At 36.7% G+C, this 18,544-nt stretch overlaps 1 protein-coding gene across 1 annotated transcript; it reads left to right on the top strand.

The window, feature by feature from the left end:
• Positions 1-6,423: 6,423 nt before the first annotated feature.
• Positions 6,424-7,510, top strand: LOC128263892 (uncharacterized). Its single transcript, XM_052999173.1, has one exon. It carries the CDS (start codon positions 6,545-6,547, stop codon positions 7,457-7,459), a length of 915 nt encoding a protein of 304 aa, XP_052855133.1. The 5' UTR covers positions 6,424-6,544; the 3' UTR covers positions 7,460-7,510.
• The last annotated feature ends 11,034 nt before the right edge of the window (positions 7,511-18,544 follow it).

Raw genomic sequence — 18,544 nt, forward strand, 5'->3', positions numbered from 1 at the left:
AGCCTGGGGTTCCGCGGTATGGCTAAGAATACGAAAATATGTAGCCCATTTATTTGGAATTACCTTATATTTACCGGCTTGAACCATTTCCATGTCTTTGAATTCGACGTCAAAGTGCAAATCTCCGGGATTCAAACTTAATTACCTTATTTTTTATTCTATTAGACTTATTCTAATTAATTTAAAAACTTTATCCAACCGTACTACTTTTGCTTCTTATATTTTTTTGAACCATTCTCTTATTTTGAATCATTGTTAATCAAACTTTGATGTCCATGAACCTTTAAGAGTATTATGTAATGAGTACAATAATCTCTATTACATTATGTATTTCTACAAACGACCCTTTGCCAATTTTTAAACACATCAAATTTATCTTACCTTTTTCGTATGTATTTTAAACAAGTCCATCCGTGTCTTTAATGCCCTTTGCTTTCACCTCTCGCGATGTCATTTTTACGCTTTGATGTCGCAAATGCAATTTATTTAAACTGATCATAGTGGATCAACGTCTGAAAGAACTACTTCATAAAAGTGCCTAGAAGTTTGCAATAACAAATGGAAATACAAATAATAAAAACATTGGACTTCCGGCTTAAAAACAAATTGCTTATGGTATATTGCATACTTTTAGAAACTATTGCAAGTCATTAAAAAACCAAAAAAACCAAAAACCCTAGTTAATAAAAAACGCCAGTAATGTTTGACCGACAAAATTGTAATTAATCTTAATAGGGCAAATCTTTTTAAAACAATCTGGCAAATAACAACGTTGTTTTCCCAATTAACCCCTCATGTGTTTTGTAAGGATCCGCTTGACTAAAAAGTTTGAACAATTACACCTACACTTCTGGCTTTGTTCGTCCATTAGAAAGTTACTCCTGGTAACTGGTTTAGCAGTTGTTGCATCGAGCTCTCCATTTCAGTTGCAATTTCCAGAAGGTGATAAAAAGTTTTTAAACAACTATTTCGCAAAATAGAACTGTGTGAAACGACTCCAATCTCATTCGTTTTAAAGCCTTTTTTTATTTTCCTTTTTTAGGTACTTTGTGTATTAGTTCAAATGAATGAAATTATAACAAAATTGGTTATTTGTTGCTGCTTTAACGTTGCTCGGAAAACTAAATGACGAATGGAAAACGAAGCTGTGAGAGAGTCGTGAGTCCTAAAGCTTTTTATTATGGTCAACATTTGTATAGAAACATGGCAAAAGCTCACTGGTCTTTAAATGACAGTTCTTGGAACTAAGGTTTATCTTTGGCCATTCATTCAAATAAATTATTTGAATTTACAAGGCACTTTATTTGCTTTAAATATGTAGTTGGTGGCTAACAGTTTAGTTGAGTTTTCCATGCACCACCCAGCGAAACAGACTTTCCTCTGAGTAATTCAATAGCTTTATCTTTTCTAGCTGCAAGGCAAGTTAAGATGGTGCCAGAATGTTGTAATCATATCTATTCCCATTCTTCTAAGTTGACGTGAGTTTTATCCTGCACTTTGTATTTGTAAGGCACTCACAACGCCGAATAGGCTAAATTTATGAGCATCTTGCGGCAAATTTATGTGGGAACCTACCAACAATCAACAAAAGAACGACGAAATCCTCTCTCCTGCACAGGATAAAAAAAATGCCCCAGGCTGTAAATCTAAGTCACTCATGCAAACGTTGGCGGTACAGTGAAGCCTCTTTGTTCTTACATCTTTCAGGAGCCAAGGGCATGTGGCTGTTCCTATTCTATTTTGGTTGCCTTTATTCTTGCTCTGCACTCATGTATATCGCTTTAAAATTTGAATAGCTTAATAATAACAGTTTATTTTGTTAAAAAAAAAATAATTAAAAAGCGGTCTTTCCATGTAAATCAAGAGATATTATAGTAGATTCTCATGAATTTAATCCTTGCAACTTTTTGCAAAGTTCCTACAAATAAATCTGTAACTCAGGATTTATTTGTAGGAAATGCAAAGATGTTAGAAGTATCGTATTTGCTTAAAGTATTCAACTATTGTGTGAATTATCCAGAATTAATAACTGTTAATAGTGAAATATTTAAAAAAAACATTTTAAGTTAAGTTCATTGTAAAACCCTTTTTTAATAGGTTTGAATAATTTAACGAAACTGCAAACAAACTGATTGCTAGTCCTCGGAAATAATGTGTTTTCCTTCAATTAAATAATACGTACACAGCAAGTTTGAAAGGATTGTAAAGGGCAGTGAGTGCTGGAAAAAGGAAAGGAAACCAGGAAAGGGACTGAAAAAGTGAAGTTCAGATCTTGGTGGCATTGTTTAGTTTGACATGTTGTCAGCAAGCGGCCAGAAGTTCAAGGACTTGTGAAGGCTCCACTGGGCACATTATGCTTGAAATGCGCCCATTAAAAGTGTTTGACCAACAGGGAGGAAGAGATAAAGCACTCATTTTCCTAAAACAACTTGAATCATAATCTATGGTTTTAATTTGTTCGTTGCTTGCGATCTCACAGTTTTTAATACAACCATTTTTTTTCATTGTTTGCGCCTCGTTTTGCATGCAGACCTGCCTTGGAATTCTCTTGGAAAATAACAGGGACAATCCTTTGGCACTTGTTGGGTGTAATGGGCTTCGCAGAAAAAAAAATGAAAAATTGCGGAAAATAATTAAGAAAAACCTGGAGAAGTGAAAAGAAAATTCCACAGTACGCATTTACTCCAAGAATTTTTCAATTATGAAGAGGGGAATGAGTTTTGTTAAAGATCGCTTTTAAGATATTAAAACTAGTCAATGTGGAAACTTTTGGAACTAAAAAAGTAAATATAAATCTGCTTTAATAGTTAATTTAAGTTAATTTTATTCCATTTGAAATACACATAAATCAAACAGTTTACTATAGAAGTAGTGAAGAGCATAAATTAAACAAAGGAACGCTAATAGCTTGTTAATGTTTAAGGTGGGTATTTCCACATACTTCTTGCTTAAAAGCATATTGATAACACATAAAATTACATTATTGCCTGCAGATTTAATTGCCAATTATTGATTTTTGGCTTCAAATTAAAAACTGTGAGGCTGTAAAGGAACAATTAGCCTATACGGTATTTTTCTGATTTATATTAATTTTTGTATTTTATTTTTATATGAATAAACAGAAAGAAAAGTTCTTACAAATATTTATTACCACTTAAAACAGTTGCTCTTGCATTGTGCTATCAATTACCAATTGAAAACCAGATTTGTACGTGAACAAAGTGGATTTCCCCTGCGAATGACATTTTCTTCTTGTTTAATGTGTATATAAAAAAAACACACACGCTCAGTTAAATGTAAATAAGCCTTCGAATAGCTCATTCTCTCGTGCATAAATAATTTAATTGCATGCATGATTCTCAAGTGACGGCATAAAAAATAAAATGCAATTAATACTCGATACAAAATCAACAGCCTGAACAGGTGGTAAAAATGGCCTTTAATCATATTGTTCGTGGTGTGAGCTACCAGTCAGAGTGGGAAAAGAGGGACTACAGGCGGAGGAAGGAAAGCCCATGGTTTTGCACAACACGTATACGCCGTGTGGTACAGCAGGCGCCAGCAAAGGAAAAGCAGGGAAATCTGGAAAGGCGGCAATAGCAACAGCTACAGCAAATCACCCAAGTGTAACTCCCTGCCTTGTCGCCTGAAATCTGGCTTTGTCCTTCGCTCCGTTCTCTTGGCTTCCTTAATGGCTCAGTCGGCATTCGGCATTCGGCATTCGGCAGTTGGCAGCATTTATGGCAGCATTTATTGAAGCCTGGATTTCGCCCTCAGATTCAGGCAGCTACTGCCGGCGTTGCAAAAAATTTATTAGCCCGCTGATTTATTTGTTCAATTGCATGTCGCACGGTTGGGGAGTCACAGTACGATTTTTGATGTGGGTACGTGCCATTAAAGGCATTTTCAATGCTTCACCATTGCACAATAAACGGCATCGAAAGGAGTTTTAAATTTAACCTCCTTCGGATAAATTAAGCATTCAATTTTCTATATTTAGCTAACCTTAAATGGCCCGTTTCCCGTACTACTCATCAAACATTTGACAAATTTAGAACTAGCATACTTTTAGAATAAGAAATTAAACGCAGTAAATGTTAACTTACCATTTCTCTACTAAATAACCGAACTAAGAACTTTTATCACACCCCTGTCAAGCTCGCATGACATTAAAAATGTTTTTGCCTTGAATAATTGATATGGGAGCCCTATTATTAACCTTCAAGGTCGACCTAATGGGTTGATATAAGCTGACACCCCTAAATAGGTGGGCAGTACATTCTAGCCCATCTTTTGGGCTCCAAAAGCGGCTTAGTTTTATTAATAAAACTCTTAGATAGTTCCTGATAATTCTTGACTAGACTGCGTATTCTTACTTTCAGTCAATGCTCAAATGTGTCAAGTATTGCCAAAAATATTCATACATAAACATACATTGTTGCCAGCGGATTAGTAATTTCAAGTCTTTGTCATGGCAACCTGAGATGGCCGTTTTAATTGGTATATTAATTATCGACATTTCGCCCAGGCCAAATTATCTAATGAAAGACATTAAAATTTAATTACATTTTGTTGAAAGCTTTATTGACGAACTTTGGCTCAAAGTAAAAAGGCTCTTTTGCAATAATACCGTGTACTTTGCTGGCCTACGCACAAAAAAATTGATAACAATTAATTTAATTTGAAAATGAAGAATGACAAGTAAGATTAAATAAAAGATTTTTATAGTCATTTCATAATATTAAATACTGAATAGCATGATGTTTTTATTTTATATAAATAAGCTTTTAAAATCTGTTTTCATTGAAAACTTTTCAATGGGAATAAGTCTTTATCAACTTTAAAACGAAACTACAAACTTCTCGCTAATTCAATATTATTTAATATATATTATTAAAATAATTAAATTATAAATATGCTAAAAAGCTGTAGCTTTCTCTTTAAGATCGCTTTAAAACCAAATACTCTTGTATTTTTCATAAATATTTAGCACAGAATTTACTTTATGCTAATCCTTTCACATCAATAAATCTATTGTGCAGTCGGAAGCCGGGGTCAACTCATTTTAGCATCAATAAACTCTGATTGTCATTTAAATTGTAGGATGTGACTTCCTCGAGGGCCATTTCCGAGCCACATTTGGCATTCCGTTCGTGTTGTGGGTTTTGTGGCTATTGTCACTGTCCGTTTAAATCTCTTAAAACTCATTATTGTTGCGAGTGGCAGGCCTTTGATTGATGGGCATTTGCAGGGCTTTTAATGCCAAGGCTTATTACGACAGTAATCTGGGACAAAATATGATCAAATATGGCCAAGTGTCCTCAAGCTGGCGTTTGCGTAAGCTGAGACTTAGCTATATTGTAATCGATAATTGGGGATAAGATAAAATTCGAACAAAGCAAGGTAATCTCTGGTACAATCGCTGGTTCTAAAGAGACCATGCATACATTGTTCCATTCCCATTCCCCTTCCCCTAGACCCTTGCCCCTATGACTTTCGCCGACTCATGTTTATTTAATTCCTGACTTTGTTCTTTGGCTTTTGGCGGTGTTTGCCGCTGTTTCTGCACGTGCTGGCTTTTCAGTGGCATGGTCTAATTAAAATTCAGTTAAAGCCTCTGCCACAGCCACAAAATGGCCCAAAAAGTTGGCCCGCAGCGCAGGCAGCTATATACATATGTAAACACAACGTCAGGTGCCAGGTGGGTCATCTTAATGAGTGTGGTGACAACACAGCACGTGTCATTGATTAGCACTCGAGTGCTGGCCAGCGTAATTCCCATTTAATATTCATAACTCGGACGGAGGAGGAATTTAGCCCGGCAGCAGTGTACTTTATATCTGGACAGCAGTTCCTCGAAACGACATTGCCTTCAGTTAATATTCAAATTCCACAATGGCACAGAAATTGTCCAAAAAATGTTGTCAACTGTGGACTAGGTGCTGCCCTCAGAGAACAACTAAAATTAAAATGACTTAAGAAAGGTAAAAGCAAATAGTTTTTAATAACGATTTAAGCGTTTACATTTTACTTAAATTTTACAGCACAAAAATGGTTATAGAAACTTAACTTTTTTTGCATGAATTTTAAACTATTGGGTATAAAAAATTTCTTAGTAAAATAAGTCTTAAATTGTGGTTTAAAAACAAGGCCGCATACTACAGTTTTAGATTATTTGGTAAAGAAATAAAACTTTAATATACGATTTAAGCGTTTACATTTTACTTAAATTTTACAGCAAAAAAATGGTTATAGAAACTTAACTTTTTTTGCATGAATTTTAAACTATTTCAGATCATTTTATCGGTAGCCTTAGTTAATCTTAAACATTTTAAGTAAACTATTTAAAAGATAGACATATATTTGGGTAATAATAAACAAACAAATCCAATGTGGTGTACATTTGAATGTGACATTTACATTCCAATTATCCCACACAGTACACACATCGACTGTTTAATCACAAATATACACATGTAATATACATGTTCATAGGACCCAGCGGTTTCCCAAGAAGGGGGTGGTTTCATTCCCGCGGAGGAAGATGAGCAAACCGAAACCTCCGACCCGTCCTTCGACGGGTCAACGCCGGCCAATTGGCCAGAGACCGACCGTTCCGCCGGGCCCGCCACAAAAACCGCCTCCACCGAATCCAACTGCTGGTCCACCTCCTCCTCTTCCGGCGAAGCCATCTACGGCCCGAGCTCATCCGACAGAGTCTCTTGAGGTATTGAGCACGATGCCGTCGACAGTGGCCTCGCCGAACAACCAACGCCTCTTGAGCGTGAAGATGAGGCACCTCATCCGGGTCTATGTGATCCACTTGATGCTCTCGGTCCTTGCGGTCGCCCAGCTGCTGAGCCTGCGGATATACAACTTGAACTTCGCCGTTTTGATAGACCCCACGGTGCCCGGCTTGGTGTGGCTGCTCCTGGCACTGGGCTGCCTGCTCGTCCTGGCCTTTGTGTATTTGGCCCACCAGTGTCCGTGCAACTACCTCCTGGCCATCGTAATCGTGGAGCTGATCGTGCTCTTCGTCAATAGCCACCAGTGGCCGTTAGTCTCGCTTCCCTGGATAGGCGGCGTCCTGGCCATCGTTCTGATCCTGAACCTCCTGCTGTACGTGATGGGCATCTATCTGCCGCTGATTGTGCTGCCGGGCATCATTTTCATGATAGTCGTCACATTGGTGTGTGTGGTGATTGTCGTTTCGATATATGTGATTGTGTATCTGAACGGCAACCGCTACATGCTGCGCTATGTGTCGATGGTCAGTCTGTTCTACGTGGCTAGCATCGTCCTCTTCACGATCACCGTCGTCCACCAGCGGAGATTCGACTATCTGGCGCACACAGATTATGTCCTGCAGGCCTCCGTCCTGGCCATGCTGTTCGTCTATCTGATCCACGTCCTCTCCACGGTAGTGCGGTTCGGCCAGTTTCTGGTCGACCATGTGTAAAGTGTATCTGTGAAATGTTTGTATTATACATCCAAAAAATAGTAAAGTCATGTAAAGCGATTTGCTATACTGGTAAAAAAAAAAACGTAGTACATTTGCATCTATTGCTGTTTTTAGTTATTTTAAATATGAAAATATTAACTTTTTTCAAAGTTTTTTTTTAATTAATTTTGGAATTGATTTTGGAAAGGTACCATATTTAGATTAAATAAAATGTATTCAAATTAAATAGGAAATATCTTATATTTTCAACAATATTAAAAGTTTTTTAATATTAAATCATGACCTTTATTAAATATTTAAAATTATTATTATTAAATATTTGCTTTAAATATTAAGTATATATTTTTAAACTCACTAGTCAGATATTTATTTTTACTATTGCATTTTACACCACTTTGATATACTTATAGGAACCAGTTTATTTCCACAAATTAATAGGCATTTGGTTTCGGTTATTTATGAAATATATTTACATATTTAAAAAACACTTTTATTCGCTGAGTTAAGACATTTTGCTATATTACAGACAAATTGAAATTGAAATACCATTTTTTATTTATATGTCATTCTTATTTACCGCTTTTCTTTAAGTGTCATGATCTGCACAACATATGCAAATATGTTTAATGCTGACATGGCAAAACTTTTGGCCGTCGGTCTAATTCCAAACTCCGGTTATCGAGCTCAGATTCCGGAGGTTATTTGCATATATGCATTGTGCGTGGGTGTAGATGCTCTTGGCGACAACGTTCTTTCAGTGGTCATTTCGTGTTTTATCTAAGCCCTTACAGCCGATTACACAGACAGTCGGACAAGGGGAAACTAAAAGGACCCGCGGCAGAAATGAAAGTAAAATAAATGATTCTCGGACCCAGCCATATTTCTCGGTATTTGTTCATTTCCTTATCCCTTTGCAAAGGTATTTTTGGAGTAGCCTTCGTTTGTTCACTTCAGTGAACCTAAAAATACCCATATCCTCTCGTAGGCCACTCAATATTGTGAATTTTGTTTGGGTTCAACTTATGCTAATTTCATAAATTCCCTTTTCCTTGAATAACTCTTTAAAAATAGTTTTTAGCCAGCAGGATAATGGCCCCAACAGGAGCAATTCCCCCGACGAATGAGCTCACTATTTACCCAACTTAAAGTTTAGCATTCAAGGGCATTGTTCCTCGACAAGTTGTGTGTTTTATATTTATAGAACATCTGCGAGCCCCAAATATGCGTTGTTCTTTAGTTAAAGTTTAATAAGTTTGGGCAAATAAAGTGCAATAAATTCGTATGTTTGCCTGTACTTGCAGTTTAAAAATGATATTAAAAAGTGTTTTAAACAATGTTTGTTCTCTTGTCTATGAATAGCACAATATTCAATTTTTGTGCGAAATGCTCTGTAAGTGCTTTTTTAAAAAGACACTTGGTATTGTTATTTGAGAAATTAAGGGAACGTATATTTCTAAAAAAAAATAACCAACTTTTTAAACAAACACGACCAAATAATTTAATGTCTTTGAGATATATCGCCCAATTTGGATCAAGTAAGTTCGGGCAATGATAAACTCGACATCAACATGGTCGTTATCATCACCAGAGCAATATGCTGCTTGAGTTCAAATTAATCATTCGTCTGCCACTTATCCTTTGTTTCGGGCCTTTGTCCTGCACATGTGACATCTGTGGAATTTGGTCCATTTCTTTTCAGGGGGACATGGCCATTTACTCAGCTCCATTATGCAAAGTTTTTTGTGGTATGGCCGCAGACAGATGTATCTCTGCGTCTTTGAATAACGTGAAGCGAATCAGCCGAGACATCAAATTAATTCACGAAATTGTTCATTTGTTCAGCATGTCCTGGCCGAGATGCGTGGGGGCAAAGATGGATTAGGAGATTCTCCACCAATTTGTTTTACAAATGCCGGACTCAATCACTTGGCTTGTGTAGAGCAGTGCTGCCAATAAAATACCGCTCAAGGGAAAATAAAAAAAGAACAAACTTTTTTTTGATTGCTTAACAATTTTAATTTTTTGTGTTATGCCTTACCTATCGATTTGCAATTTGCCAAGTTTGTATTCTCCGATTGAACAACTAGCTTGAATGCCAAATTTTAAATTTTTAATAAAGTATGGCATCTTTATTTTTCACGTAAAATGGGCAAAACGGTATTAATATTTCCATCAACTATGATTCCATGTTAAGAAAATATGAACAGTTTTGGGTTGTACCCAGATACTTGTACCTAGTTACAATTTGTTCGTCTCTTACATCTTACCTTGGTAGAAAAAATGAGGCTACCTTTTACCTTACGCGTTTTTTTTTTGTATACCCATTACTCGTAGAGTATTCTTTTAAACAGTGTCTGAAAGGTAGAAGAAAGCGTGTTCGATATAAAAATGTAATTCAAAAATGTTTTTTATCTGTTTTGTACCTTTTAACTTATTTAGATACTTGAAAAACTGTGTATCTTTTACATTACCCAAGAACTTACTTTCCAAATACCGTATGCCTTACCTAGATCCAAAAACCTACTACCTTTCCCGACATTGGATGTGACTTGATTCTCGTAGGTGTTCATCTTAGTTCTTAAGAATTAGTATGCAATGATGTACATACTTTGTAATTAATATTAGATCTCACTGTATCATAAGTTGCTTATTCTAGTAACAGTAGTTATAGAAAATAAATACATCAGCTTCCATTTTTTTCTACTCAATAAAAAAAATCAAAAAAAAAAAAAATCTTCTAAGGACTTCTGTAAATTAAAGTTTGCTGTCCTGAATCACGATAACATAACTTGTCAACACTGGTATTGTGTCCAGTTCTCTGATCTCCGCCAAAGAGGATTCTTTTGCACACCGTCAGCGCTGAGAATTCAACAGCAGGATGCCATGAAATCAACTTGGCAATGTAATAAGCTGAGCATGACGTAAAAAGTGAAACACGTCAATAGTTTCGAGATGTCTGGCGAAAGCAGGACAAGGAGGAAGAGTGGAATGTTTTTGTCATGAATAGTTATGGGTCTGGGTGAAAGAAAGTTGCCAACTATTTGACAAATGTCAGTCGAGAATTCCTTTAGGCAGGCGCAATGCAAAGATGAAAGTGAGAAAACACTTTTCCCCGGGGAGCTTCAACTCAGCAGGGAAACTGATTAAAAGAGCTAACGTGTACTTTATTTTGCTTATACCTCTTACTGATTTGCATATGCTAACGTGTTTTTCTTATGAAAGAAGAAAAAGTTGAAAAACGCGAAATAAATGTTTATTTCTTTAAGAATTACAAACAGTTTGAAGCAGTTCTCTTTACCTCGTAATTATATTATATTTGTGAAATGTTATCCCTTCGAATTAAATTTTGGCCTCTTGGGGAACGCAAATTTTGTTAATATATATTCAAACTTGGTTAATACAAATTTAGATGGCAACGAAACCTCATTTACACAGTACAATTAAAACTTTAACGATTATATGTTTGTCTTGCCAAATTGATGCGCCCCGAAACTTTTTAAATACCGAAATTCCATGGCCTTCAAGCCTGCATTCCCCCTTCTTAAGTCCGTGGGCATTCGTAGGCGAATTTGGGATTCCCAACATCAATATCAATATTGACTTCAACTTTTCGTTCTGTACGGATGCCGAAGGCGATTTCTCTGTCTCCATTTGGACCATTTAATTGCGAGAACCTTAAGTCGAGTCAAGCACTTCGGGCACTCGACATCTGGCTGGCTTTACTTTTGATAAATGAGCTTAATCAGCTGTAGGCAGGCTCTCAGCTGGTCCTCCCACCTGGCAGTTGGGATTTGTCGAGGATTGGCCGCGAAACAGGGGTTGACAAATTAAAACACTCCTGTCAGTCAGTCGAGTGCCAAGTTCAGGACATTTTGTCATTTCGTCTGTTTGCCATCAGAAGGCAAAATGAAAGTCTTAGATTCTGCCAGCGGCAAAGATGCTCGTCATTGGCGACAGGTTTACCTGCTTGAGGGATAAGTTTAAGCCGTGCTTTGAATGCGGCTTTGCTCTGGGCAACTAAAACCATTCACTTTTATTTATAGAGTGTGGATGTAACCATATGGCAAGGAAGTTTATCTTTAGCTATTCGACTTACAAAAATAATAGTATGAGCTTTATAGCTTAACAATAAAACACGTCAATGGGCTTAGTGTTCGGATAAAAAGACTGGGAAGAAGACTTTTAGTACTAAATTTATTTAATTGAATGGAAACTTCTCTATTTATAACATAATATTAATAAAATGGATTTTTAACTTTGATAAGCTTAACTTAGTTAAAAATTGTAACATTTAATTTACAAGGGATATGTTTAAGCCGTGATTTGAATGAGGCTTAGCTCTGAGCAACTAAAACCATTCACATTAGTGGCTAGTGGAAATAAAAATAAGGCAAGGAAGTTCATATTTTATGATTCGACTGACAAAAAATGCTTAATTTAAACTTTATAGTATAAGTTTAACAAGATAACTCGCCATTGGGTTTAATGTTCAACTAAAATGTGCTTTTAGTGCTAGATTTATTTAATTAAATGAAAACTTCGCATAGCACAAGCGACATTTATTTGCCTAAAGGGATGTTTGTATCATAATATTAATATAATGGCAGTTTGACTTTAATAGGCTTAACGTTGTTTAAAATTGTAACTTTTAATTTACTATGCCCCCATAAATTCCCATTAGCAAACTTTGTATCCAAGAATCCTTTTGTTTTCCAAGCCTTTCTGCCCGTTTACGAGCAATTCAGTTTTATCATTTCAACAGGCATCTCAGCAAGTGTGCAACAAGTTCTGCGAACTGGCGCAGTGAACTTTGCTTCTTTGACTTTTGGGCTTTCACTGCCACTATTATGGGACGGCTTAACTATTTCTGGAGCGGTCGCCACTTGTCCCAGCTGACCAAATATAACTTAATGACTTGACATCATCTAGCTGAAATTAGTTTTGGTTGGGCCGCAAGCTTGTGCAACAACCGCTGCCTTTTCGGGGAGTTGGTCGCATGTAGCCCTAATTTGACAGCCCGCCAGGAAGGATAAAGTGAAATGAACTTGTCCGGGGAGATTTAATTAAGCACTGCCGGACGGAGATTCGGTTTTGTGTGTGTGTGGGTTCGATCCGGATCTCTGTGCCCCAGACCCTGATCCCCATCGCTCGCTCGGGGGCTTTCTTTTTGACATTTGGCCAATATCTAGTTTTATGCTTTTGATACGACATGTTGTAGAGGATTAATGAATGGCCAAACAAGTGCCACTGCTTCAGGCACTCAGTGCTGCCAATCTACGTGCCTACAAGCCAATATGGGCTATTTTTACAGGTCAAAAACGGTTGCGTAAAGGTCAAACATTGAATATACCTAGCTTTCAACTCATCTGATAAATTACATTGGAATACAAAATCTAACTTTTTCAAATTACCACGAACCAATAAAAACCAATAAAACACTTTAAGACTGTTTGTCAGGAGTGGGCAGCTCCAATTAAACGCTAAAAATATATATTTAATGGAATCAATTTTAATTTATCTTGAAATCAACAGTGCTCTGTGCCTTGTAATTTAAGATTGAACACTATTTAAAAATATAATTAGTTGTATTTTTCATAGCACTTAAAGCTATCTTCAATTTTTGTGGCTGTGTATCTGTGTTATATAAAAGGTTGTAATAACTGGTAATAAAACAAATTCTGGCAGATGTTTAATGCATTTTATTTGATATTTAATTAACTCAGGAATGGCGGAGGTGGTGGCTATCTAAAAATATTCTCGGAAAGTCACTTGAAGGACGCTGCTCTGTTGGCAGGATCCCGTTTGTGAATTGTTTGCTCATTGCTTTCACAAGCACATGCATTACAATTAAGTGTGTGCGCATTGCTGGTGTCCAAGCCCCAATTGCAAATTACTAAGCGGCGAATATACATATAACGCTGTGGCCCACGACATCCACAAATACATTGCCACATAAATAAGCGACCTGGTCGAAATCAGCCCACTCAGCCCACAAAACATGTGCAGGTTTCGTCGGCGGGCGGTCAATTGTGTTTAGATGTGCCACGAGTCCCCCGGCGGGTGGCAACATATTAATTTTGTATATTTTACTTCAATTTCGGACGGGCTGGCCCGGCTAAATAGCGTTAAGGGTGTTGGTAATTGCCCCCATTTATGGCCATAACGGACGAGTGCCATAAGGGTTTTCTTTTTGTGTTTTCTTTAAGGATCCGGTATATCTTCTGTCTAACTGTCCGCGGGCGTTCCAAGGTTGGATTTTTCCCAATATCGTGGTTTTTTTTATTAAAAACCGTTGTAAGTTATAGAAAATTATTTGCTTAGTAATTAAACACTCAAGAAAAGCCAACCGAAGTTTAGTAAAAGTGTGGTAAAATAAAACTGAAGCATGAAGTATTTGTAAGCAATCAAAATAATAATATTGTATCACAAGTATTGCACTAACTAGAAACTTAGTGCGGCCTTAAGCTTTTTACTTAAGTTCTTAAAAAGAAATTTCGAAAACCAGAATCTACTTCACAAGTTTGAATGAGCGTTGACAAGGTCTGGAACATGAACGAAAACGCTTGATGCCTGGGAATGTGCGATAAAAATATTTATTTCTTAAGAATTCCACAGCTGCTCGTAAGTCTCGACAAGATTTTCTTCGCTCGTCAAGTCAAAGGCAAAGTGTATTGACTGCAGTTGAGGAAAGGTTGACGACGTGAAATGAGTTTTGTGTGATTCTGTTCCTTTGCCAATCACTTTTCATGTCAGTCGGGGATAAGCTGATTAATTGTTGAGCATTTGAATGCCTCTAAGATGACAGTTGATTCGCCGATGACAAATCTCATAAGAGGCTGCATTATAAACATGTACGCAATGTATCAAAAGACGTTACACATTTTCCCTTCGTTACACGTGACGTATGCGCAATGTGCAGCCGTCTGTTTAATAATGCGTTCGTTTAATCACATACAGTGCTACATATACAGAAATCAGTGCTGCCAACAGGACATGTTCGCTTAGTACAAACAACAAAAAAATGAAAAGCTTATGCTTTTGTTTGACAAACATTTTTTTGTTTTAATCATTTTTAAATAAGTTCAAATAGTCTTTATAAAATACCTTTTTTTTCTAGGCTTGCAAAAATGGTAAATTGTTTGCCCACTTCGCTATTTTTATAAGGGCAAAAAATAAAAATATCCGGGATTAAATGCCTATCGATTGGTAACTATTTTACGAGTTAAGCTAGATATAAAATATGCAAATGCATTTTTTTTTACCAAAGTACTATGGAAAATAAAAATTAGAACTTTGAGAAAACATTTTTAAAGGCCATTAATTTATATAATTATTAATCCATAATATTTTTGAAGACTTTTTGCTTACGAAGAACGTCAGATTATCCAGATAAAAGACATAATGGCAGCACTGACAAAAACACTGGAGAGGAGACATCACAATGTCAGCAGCTGTCAGACTCGTTTTGAAGTTTTATATTTCATCAAATGATGCCATATGACGCCTCTGGATGAGGGTTTCCCAGATCTCGCTCCACTCTCACTTTCCGCTGAGATGCAAAGATTATCAAGTTGTCAGACCCAGGGACATGCATTCTCATTGTCTGACTGCGAGTTAATCAAAAGATTAACCGAGACGTCGGCTGTTGTAAACAACTAGAACCAAAAATTTAATTAAATACTCTCCACCGTCTGCGACCCCAAAAAAACAAAAAAAAACACCCAATACTGGGTTAGGATTGAAAGGCCATGATACTTATTTCTCTGGGAAACACTTAACAAACTAATTATAGTTATTCTACTAATCGACACAGTTTAACTATTAAATTAATAATTTTAATACAACTCAGATATAAAAAATGAAATTAATAGAATATTTTACCAACATTAAAAGAAACTACTTTTAAATCGATGTTATATTTCTTCTTTGTGCTTCAGCTATTTGGTTAAATTAATTAATAAACGACTTTTTTCATAAAAATAGATCACTTAAAAATTTTAATAATAATTATAATAAATAACTTATAAGACACAAGCTTCCTGCCATGCCCAATAATCTTGGCTTGATGGAAACTACTGGGTATTGAACAGAAAAACCGCCTAAAATAAATCACCAAGGACGAAAAAAAGAAGGAGGCGGAATGAAAAGGAAAAACAGCAACAAAAAGGGCCCAAACGCTGAACATTTTATCTTTTCGGTCTTTGTCGTCTTCAGTTCGCTTTGCTTTGCTTTGCTTTGCGCGAATTTCGCGCTTGTTAAACATTTTACTCGCTTGGCTGCAACTGTCGGCAACAATGCAATGTCCGCCTCTATCGCCACGCCCATGACCACGACCACGCCCACGCAGCCGCCCCTCGACAACTCCAACGAAACGAAATTGAAAAGAGGACGGTAACAGCAAATAATTTGAACTTTAGGAAAAAGCTACGGCTAAAATTAATAAATTGTAATAGAATTTGCAATCGTGTTGCGAAATAATTCTTTATTTTATGCTTCACAAAATATTGAAATTAAAATAAAAATAAATTAAGTTCCCATAAATACATAAACACAAATGTATTTAAAGAAATACATTAGATTAGGTTCCCATAAATACAGAAACTCAAATGAATTTATCGGAACTTAATCTACATAATGTGTTTATAAGAATTTTGACAACATATTCTCATTTCATTTTCCTGATCAATTTTTTTAATATAGTGATTTTTTAAGGGTTTTTAATTCAACTCAAATCTCTATGTCCCCATTTAGTTGAGACCTTTAGTTATTTTATTTATTAAGTAATTTGTATTTCAATTCAGTAAAACAACTTATCATTACCGAAATATCCCAATAGATAATGCCTTTTTACTTTATTTCACTTTTAAATTTTAAACCAATAAGTATGTTGATTTATTTTCAGTGGTTATTATTTTCAGTCTAGGAGAAAGTTTTCTCTCAACCGTGTTTGGGTTATGTGCATTATTTGATTAATTGCCGATCTCTGATTCGCCCACAAAGTTGCTGTCAAAGTTGCAAAAAAAGCAGCGGACCAAAAAGCCACACCATCTGGCGACTACCTCAGGGCGAAAGTTAGTCAGCCCCTATAATCAAATGTCAACAAAACGTGTGGAATTTCGCAATTACGAGAACGGGATGATGCTGCGTTTGCAACTCTGCCGTAGAGATTCAAGCTGCCCAGTGGCCATCCTCATCGGGATGGATGTGGATTCAATGCATCTGTCATGTGTGTCCGTGTTGATGGCGTGCCAACTTGAGTCGGGGAAAACTTTAAATGAAAAACTGCTAGCTGCAGCTCGTGTTTGCGCTTGCGTTTGCTTTTGACTGCACTGGACACTGGACGCAGGACAGCAAAAGAGCAGGAGGAGTGCTGCTTTGGAGTGGAAATTCGTGTGTAAATATTAATGAAATAATTTTAAATTGTAGCAACTTATTTTCCAATGCTCTAACAGAATTACTTGGTAAGCCCCAAAGCGAACACAGGTTTTTGAGTGTAAAATGCGCTACTTTAATTTTGTTAAACACTCCAAAATGTGGCTTTTATAAAATTGAATTTTTTCGATTCTTTAAACTGCTGTTATCATATACATATATCGTATGTCAGGGAGCACGTGTCGATGATTAGAGGCGATGACCAAGGAAATTGGCTGTCGACCTGCGGTCAAGAAACACAATTCACAAGTGAGGGGCAACAAACAAATCGGCCGAGTCGAAGGCCACCTGACCGATGTCCAAACATTTGCACACGCACTTGACTTGGGACATCGGACCTGGCCACCTTTTTTCCAGCCAATTGCCTTTTGAACAGCGGTTTCTCGTCGCATTATTTATTTATATGGGAATGTGGGTGCCGAGTCTGCTGCCCGATGAAATTTCAAGGGGGAATTGCAAAAGAGGCGTTGCGAAGCCTGAATATTGGCAAGGCTTTTGTGCTGATTGCCAATGCAATAAACAAAAAAAAAACTTGTTGTTGTTTGCTACACTAAGTTCTAAATAATTGCTATGTTAAATATTTGAGAACTTTTCCGCGCTTAAGTAATTATTAAATTTTTTTTAATGAACATTTTATTTTATTTTTTCTTTGAAATGTAATCGTTACTTGAATGTACCAAAATAAAAAGTTATTTTTTTTCCTTGTTTCGGTTCTTCACTCCAATTAATCTTTGTTTGTGGCGTGTGTTCAAAAATAAAACTGATAAGACCTTGTATGAGGCTCGATTTTCCGCGAAAAGGACGAAATTACTTTCGCAGCCACAGGATATTTATACATCATGGCACACTTGATTTACGGCCTGCAGATGAAGTATACGCACCGATGTCCGAAAAACAGGAAGCCGTGAAAGGCTTGCGAAAGGCTTTAAAGCACTGAATTAAGTGAAAATAATTACCGGAAAAGGGCTACCCTCATTTACATAATTTGTTGTACTTATCCCGATTTTTCAATTAGCCCCAGATTGCGGCCAGGGCAGAGTTCAGCAGATCAGATCCGACTGTGGCCCAGTTAGCCAGCTTTGATTTGTGCCAAAAGCGCTTAAATGCTGAATCGCTGAGCAATTACAAACATGCGCCACTCGCACAGTACTACAAGATGAAAACGAAAACCAGCATCACCGACATAGCAGGGCAGGCGTGGAAATTCCTTTTCTATTTGCCATTCCGACGTGATTCCCACCCGGAGAGGCGTGACTGGGAACCAATATAGCGGGTGGACAGAACCAGTGCTCCAATTTCCACAGGATTTACGGGGGAAAGCGGCCCAGAGCTGCTGTCAAATCGACGCAGGGCATTAAACAAATAGGAAAATTTGCTCGCTCCCTTGTTTAACTAACTGTGCAAATGATGGCAGCCGTTATGGAATCTCAATTAGCAAGTGTCGCTGCAACATGCTTTTCCCTAAAGATTTTCGCTGGCTCTAAAAATTATCGCATTTAACTAAGCTTCACATTCATAACACAAAAAATGTTTAAATTTATTTCGCTTTTTTCTAGATTTCCTTTCAATTTCGTTTTGCCGCTTTGTTTTCATGGCTCGTCAACCTATTCAAATTTTCCAGAAAGATCTCTATCTGTTTATGCAAATGTC

The sequence above is a fragment of the Drosophila gunungcola genome, chromosome 3R, assembly GCF_025200985.1.
Source record: "Drosophila gunungcola strain Sukarami chromosome 3R, Dgunungcola_SK_2, whole genome shotgun sequence".
Lineage (NCBI taxonomy): Eukaryota > Metazoa > Arthropoda > Insecta > Diptera > Drosophilidae > Drosophila > Drosophila gunungcola.

Excerpts from the sequence above, each read along its gene's own strand:
- LOC128263892 (XM_052999173.1), top strand. The coding sequence starts at position 6,545 with ATGAGCAAACCGAAACCTCCGACCCGTCCTTCGACGGGTCAACGCCGG.